This window comes from Alnus glutinosa, chromosome 11 (assembly GCF_958979055.1).
Source record: "Alnus glutinosa chromosome 11, dhAlnGlut1.1, whole genome shotgun sequence".
Classification (NCBI taxonomy): Eukaryota; Viridiplantae; Streptophyta; class Magnoliopsida; order Fagales; family Betulaceae; genus Alnus; species Alnus glutinosa.
The window spans coordinates 14,481,144-14,488,592 of record NC_084896.1 but is presented as its reverse complement, the minus strand read 5'-3'; the positions used below and the strand labels follow the sequence as shown (position 1 = coordinate 14,488,592).

Below are 7,449 nucleotides of genomic sequence, written 5' to 3'. Positions count from 1 at the left end.
CCGGCCAAACATGTTCGCCGGATTTCGGCGACGGCGACAGTTGCATTTTCATTTTTCGTAATTTTTTCGTGCGAACCAAACGCCGAAAAATATTTTCGAGAAAATAATTTCTTTTGAAATTGATTTCGTCGAAAATATTTTACGACTGAAACTATTTTACGTCGAAACAAACGGAGCATTAGTATGTAATTAAAGATGAACGTTTGGAATTCTCCGTATTATTTGACTAATAAAAATCACAGTGAAATTATGATTAAAATAAGGGGGAGCTGTTGTATTTGTTTGGTAAAAAAAAAAAAAGGTGTAAAGATAGGAAAATGCTTAAAACACTTAAAAAAAAAACCATTTTCTTTTTTTATTTTTCTCTTATTCTCTCACTTTTTAAAATTATTATTAGATATGTGGAGCCTATGTGTGAGACCCATATAAATTCACAAATTTAATAGTAATTTTAAAACATAAAATCAAATAAAAAAAAATGATGTATAATACGTCTTCTTAAAAAATAAAAAAAATAAAATAAAATAAGTAAGCCACTTATTTCTTTTTTTGTTTTTTTGCCCCTTTCGGGTGAGTAAGAAAAGAAGTGGGCCTTTTCAAACTCCTGGTCCAGCAAATTTCCAAGTGGTGGTCGGCGCTCAGCATGCCCTAACCGTCCATCCACCCATAATAGCCGCCCCGCTGACGTGGAAAATACACCAAACATAACAGACACGTACCTGCGTCGAATTACAAAATTCAGACTTGGACAGCTGAGGACTTTGTCGGATTCCTATTCCCGCTTCAGAAAAGATTCTTTTTCTTCTTCCCTAATCCAAGCCAAAGAAGACTTTAAATAGATAGAGGGCAAATAAAGTCACACTCACACGTCACTCCCACAGTTCTCCTCCGTTTGGCACCCAAAAACGTCTTTGAGATTCCCATGCTTTAATTTCTTTGGCCCGCTTAACTTTCCCCCAGCAACCAAACAGACCGTAAGTACTGCGTTTGGGGGTTTATAAGGCTCATCCACCTGCCATTCACTTCCCTTCCATTTTCAGCTTCTCTACCAAACTCTCTCCCTCTCGTTGCTTCTTTGTTAACCAGGTACAGCATAGATCTATGTCGTTTATGATTTTCTCTGTTTCTCGATCTACAAAACTCTGTTACTGTTAGCTTTGCTTTTCTTTATTATCGTTTTCTGACCGATTTAGATCCTTATTGTTACTACATATTTCACATAATTTTATTATTAATTTTTTTTTTTGGTCATGTTTTGAGTTTTACTTGGTTTTTCTGGATGTTTGCATGTGTTTATGGGCATATATGTATGTGTTCGTACAATTGAAATATGTTATGTTATGATTTTATACTAGGTTAGTGGTTGTTTTTCTGTATTTAAATTCTGTTTCGTTATATATTGAATTCCTAATTGTAGAGCTGTCGTTGCGACAGGGGTTGATATTTATATGTTTTTATGTAGACTCATATCTGTCACTGATAGCAGTTTCTCTCTTAAAGAACTCATAGAGTTTGTGAGTCGGTGCAGAAAATGCATTAAGCGGTGTATCTTCTGAAATTATTCTTTTAAATAATGTTGAACGTGCCCTGTTTTTAGAGTTCGTAAAAACTTGTGTCGTTTTGTTTTTGTTTTCAAATCTTGTTTAAGAAATTAATATTACTGAGAATGAATATGCTTTTGAAAATTTTGGCTGTTCCTGTGCCCAAATTTGAAAATTGATTTCTCTGAAGGAAACATGTTTTGCGACCTTAATCCAAACAGGCAGGCCCTAGATTTAGTTGTTAATGTTCTTGGCTTCTCTCTGTGTCTTGTTTCTCTTGTATCTCACTTTATTCTAAAAATTCAGTGATGTTCGAGGACAAAGGTTACCGTTACTAGCTGTTCTGTTAGAGATTGATTGAGAGTAGTTTGCTTTTTGAGCATGACAGTTGGTGTAAAAGAGAGTTAACTGTCAGAAGTAGTTCTGATAAAGTTTTGTTCCTCTATTTTTATTTCCTAGTCTATTACTTGGGCTAGCTCTGGATCCAAGAAAATATAAGGCAATTGTAAGGAAAATGCTCACTATTAATTTACTTAGAAAAATTCATTTTCAGTATATTCATTCCTTTCTTTCTTTAAGAGATCCAAATGAAGGTACAAGCTTGTTAATGCTTTTATATGAACTTTATATCATGGTTCTGCAGAAAAGAACAAAAGAAAAAACTTTGAAAGCAAAAAACAAGGATCATTTCATTCAGGCTGCTATTAGACAGTCCTTTTGTGGTAATTTCTTCTACTTCAGACCATTTTCCTTGTGCAGGGTTATAAAAGATGGCTGATGAGGATATTCAACCTCTTGTGTGTGACAATGGAACTGGAATGGTCAAGGTTAGTGGATTGTTATCATGTAATTTAATGAGTGCATTTTTCCATCTCAACAAATCGTCAAAATGAAGGTTTTTACCTAATGTCCATACGTTGGTTGGGCAATGGGTCCATCTTCTGCTCTTCCTTTCTTAAAAGTAAATATCAAATAAAATTGCACAGCAAAGGGTTTAATGCTGTTAATCATGATTTTCGTTTTTTTTTTTTTTTTTTTTTTTTTTTTTTTTTTTTTTTTTTACCCAGGAAAAAGGAGGATTGAGGTCAAATGTCCTAATTTTCCTTTTATTTCTCACTTTAATCTAGTCATAGTTCTGCGTGAACACCTTCACTGTTCCATCATGATGCACATGATTAAACCAACTGAATATGGAGTCCATGATTAAACCAACTATTATGGCTGAATTGTGCTTAGTAATGATTTTGGAAACTTTTGCTTTAACAACTCAAATATCTCTGTCTACTGCATCCTGATATGCGCAGGCTGGGTTTGCTGGTGATGATGCTCCAAGGGCGGTGTTCCCAAGTATTGTTGGGCGACCTCGCCATACTGGTGTCATGGTTGGGATGGGTCAGAAAGATGCCTATGTAGGTGATGAAGCCCAGTCGAAAAGAGGTATCCTCACCTTGAAGTATCCTATAGAGCATGGCATAGTCAGCAATTGGGATGACATGGAGAAGATTTGGCATCACACTTTCTACAATGAGCTTCGTGTTTCCCCTGAAGAGCATCCAGTACTTCTTACTGAGGCACCATTGAACCCTAAGGCCAACAGGGAGAAGATGACACAGATCATGTTTGAGACTTTCAATGTGCCTGCTATGTATGTTGCTATCCAGGCTGTTCTGTCTCTTTATGCCAGTGGACGTACCACAGGTTAGCATCTATAATCGTAGATGATATGTGGTTCTGGTAATATTTTGGAATCATGAACTTTGGAAAGCTCAATTTAACTTAAACATGTAAGCCAAACGCATGGATTTGGCTTCTACAGTTTTTTGTTTTCCTCATCTGGGGCCATGTGTACCCGGAGAATTAATGTGGCAGTGTTTTTGGAGTAAATCAGGTAGATAACTTGAAAAAGTTGGGAAGCCAGAATGAAGTTTGATTGGGAAATCGGGAGTAAGATAAACATGTTTTGTTAAAATGTGAAACATATTGTTGTAATGTAAGAGAAATTTAATAGACTATGTAGGTGATACAGATACATAGAAGTAGGTGAATTATTGCACCATGTATGGTGAATTTAGGTTTCTTTCTTATGCTTAAGTATAATTTCTTACAGTTTTGGGAGATACCTAGAATTCTTTTGTTAGAGTGTCCTTTGACTTTTTTCCTCACTTTTTAATTTATCTGTTTTTTGCTTGTATTGTCACTTATTTTTTGGGCTTGGATAGGTATTGTCTTGGATTCCGGTGATGGTGTGAGCCACACGGTTCCAATTTATGAAGGCTATGCCCTCCCCCATGCAATTCTTAGGTTGGACCTTGCGGGTCGTGATCTAACTGACGCCTTGATGAAAATCCTCACTGAGAGAGGGTACTCTTTCACCACCACTGCTGAACGGGAAATTGTTCGTGACATAAAGGAGAAACTAGCTTATGTTGCCCTGGATTATGAGCAAGAGTTGGAGACTGCGAAGAGCAGCTCTGCAATTGAGAAGAGCTATGAGTTACCTGATGGCCAAGTTATCACCATTGGAGCTGAGAGGTTCCGTTGCCCAGAAGTACTCTTCCAGCCATCTCTCATTGGTATGGAAGCTCCCGGAATCCATGAAACCACTTACAACTCCATTATGAAGTGTGATGTTGATATCAGGAAGGATTTATATGGAAACATTGTGCTTAGTGGTGGGTCAACCATGTTCCCCGGAATTGCTGATCGGATGAGCAAGGAGATTACGGCTCTTGCTCCCAGCAGCATGAAGATCAAGGTGGTTGCACCTCCTGAGAGAAAGTACAGTGTCTGGATTGGAGGATCAATCTTAGCATCTCTTAGTACCTTCCAACAGGTAACATCTATGCTATCACCTATTTTGCTTATTTAAAAGGAATTGCTAAAGGGTTTCTGATTGCTCCATTTGATTTGTTCATGGGCAGAATGGAATGTGGGAATTTGTGAATCGTGCTAGTTCACTTTGTTGATTTTTTTCTTTTCGTATGTTGCAGATGTGGATATCCAAGGGTGAATATGACGAATCTGGTCCGGCTATTGTCCACCGAAAATGCTTCTGAGTTTGTGAGGAAGAGATGGTGATGAATCAAGAGTCTTCTTCACTTTAGTCTTGTGTCATATGTGATTTTAGTTGACTTTTGAAGCTCTGGTTTTATTAATAGAGAAGAGATATTAGTAGTGTATTGGATGCTTGGGGTTGTAAGCTTCCAACATGTTGTATGCTATCTCAAGTCTTAGAAGCCAATATGTAATTGGCAATGGTTGGGTAGTCTTGGAACCTAGCTAGTAGCTGTCTTGTTTGCTTTGGTCTATCATTTTTCATGTTTTGGCCATGAGCTCGAGTAAGAGACGGGTAAGTTTTGTCACCATTTTCTCCATGCTGGGATTTTTGTGTCATATCTGTCTATATTATTGCTTGCGTAATTCAATTTTCATGTCAGTTTGCAGTGAACTTTTCTAGAGAACAATTGCAGGGGATGGTCATTCTCTCTCTCTCTCTCTCTCCCCCTCCCCCCCCCCCCCTTCCTTTTGGGTATTGGATGAGCTGCTACCTTGTTAAGACACATTTGTTCTATTTGTTATTTCTTGCCAAGTTTTGTTTTGGATGAGATTACTTTATGTCTGCATCATTGAGTTTATAACCGAATTGGAGCTGTTAGTCGAAAAATGCTTGTTCTAGGGAGTGCAAGTGGTGGAACTTCTAAGGCTTCAGCTTCAAACTTGGGACTGAACCGTGGAATTAGCCTCATTTTCTCATGAGTGCATATGCTTGTCAAGGTGCTTTATGGGGATATATACAATGCCATTCGAAAAAGAGTAATGGTGGAAACCGCATTTTCCCTTAAAAGGCCATAATTAACCCAAAACGTTGACAAGACAGGTTCAATTGAACAAGAGTACTTATTGTTAAAAAATCAAAGGGTCGGTTGAGACTATTATGCTAACATTTTGGGATAAAAATATGGTAAATAGTTTTACTTTTTAAATTTTTTTTCAAAAGGATGCCATTTTTTTCAAATTTGACTTAGGTGCTGCAAAAATAAATAGTTCAGATATAATTTTAATGTTTTTATGAGAAAAAGATTGAAATTATGTCTGAAGTATTAAAAAAACTACAACATACATATATACACAAGTTTTCTTAAAGCCCTTGAGCCAAATTTTTTTGCATAGGGTGTAAAATATTATGGATTCCATGAGTGGCCCATATACTGTTTCCAGTACCACTTGTAGCTCATAATTCAGTCTGTTTTGCACATGTATCGCGTGAAAACAACCCCATGCGTTTAATGCATCTTATAGTGATGCAGGAACCCTTCTAAGTTACGCAAGAAAGGACGGCTGTATTGAATTCTAGGATTGATTTATGGAATTGTAAATGGGATGGATGAATGATAATAGAAAATATGATGAATTGATAGAAGAAGTGGAAGAACAATGAAATTTGTATTGAAATGGACAATTCGAGATGTCCAGTTTCCTAGATCGATTCGAGATGCTCAACCTCCAATTTTTTCTTCACTAACCAGGTACTTCTACACTTGGATTCCCGAGCCTTATGTACACATAGCTCCTGGGCTAACAAAGTAACAACTCCAACAATTGAAATTGGCTTCTAACTAGTAAAACTAAGCACATCCAGCCCACTACTAAAACCAAGCCCATCTAGCCCCTAATGGTACTGTTACAACGGCATAAAGAGTTGCTAGAGAATTCAGGAAGAGGGAATAGAGGAAAGTTAGGAAGGAGAGATCTAGAGAGGGAGAGAGAGAGAGAGAGAGGAAGGTTTTAATATGTTTTTTTTTTTAAAAAAAAAAAAATGAAATGAGAATAACATAGGCTTACAGACCCCATATAACGAAGAACAATACAAAAACCATAAATATAACATGCCAAAAAAAAAAAAACCTTATCTTAACCTTAGTTAAGGCGACATTTGTTTGTGTCAATCAACTCTATGTGTTATATAAGCATAAAAGGACACAATGTCTCATCTCTATTTATTACATGAGCATTAGAGGTGATCGCTCATGTGAGTGAGCCGATCTAAGCCTGTCGACATACCTTTAACCATGACACTAAATACATGGTGAATATATGTGCGCTCTTCGAATGTTCATAGTCATGCCACAATGATTATAGAACACATCACTATCATGGGCACGACAAGTAACATCATCATTTAGGAGAGAAAATATATCATATGGTCAATTACATACTTAAACCAAAACTTTCAAGTAGTGTTTTAGGACCTTTATCTATATGCGCAACTACACATATGACTAAAAAAATAATGTGTTTACTATAAATCAAGAGATTCTCCTTTCATCCATAAAATGCCTTTATATCTCAATAAATCATCACAAAGTCAGAAACTTTATCGGTGTTTTCTGTCAAACTCACAAGGTGACCTTAGATTTTAGTTAGGATATCCTATTATGACTTTAAGGCATTCAAAAGTAACTTAGATTTCAGTTAGCAAACCCTATTGCGACTTCAAGGTATTAAGGGAATCTCTTGTAAGATAACCAACTTTTGAATTCATTTAGGATAAAGTGATTAGGAGTACTATGTCCTTAAGGACAATCATAATAGGCTAGCCAATACCTCTAATGTTTTGTCCAAATCGCATAACAAATTTGCTCCACAAAAGTGAATGAAGCCATTATTTACTATACAAGGAAACTCAATGGCGTACTGTCGCGAGCACCCAAAAATAAAACCTTACTTCTAAAAATATAAATCTAGTAGTGCAAGTAAGGGTCGATCCCACGAAGAGTGATTAGTCGAGTTTTACGCTAAGTGATCAAGGATGGGGGGGGTGGGGGGGGGGGGGGGGGGGGGTTTGAGTATGACAATAAAAATAATAAGTAAAATAAAAATATAAAGGAAAAGAACAAACATTGGTCTT

The 7,449-nt window shown here is 36.7% G+C and overlaps 1 protein-coding gene across 1 annotated transcript; it reads left to right on the top strand.

Moving 5' to 3' along the window:
* Positions 1-905: 905 nt before the first annotated feature.
* LOC133880868 (actin-7-like) lies at positions 906-4,989 on the top strand. Its single transcript, XM_062319825.1, has 5 exons — positions 906-1,086; positions 2,301-2,368; positions 2,846-3,239; positions 3,761-4,374; positions 4,532-4,989. Exons 2-5 carry the CDS (start codon positions 2,312-2,314, stop codon positions 4,595-4,597), a joined length of 1,131 nt encoding a protein of 376 aa, XP_062175809.1. The 5' UTR covers positions 906-1,086; positions 2,301-2,311; the 3' UTR covers positions 4,598-4,989.
* Positions 4,990-7,449: the final 2,460 nt, after the last annotated feature.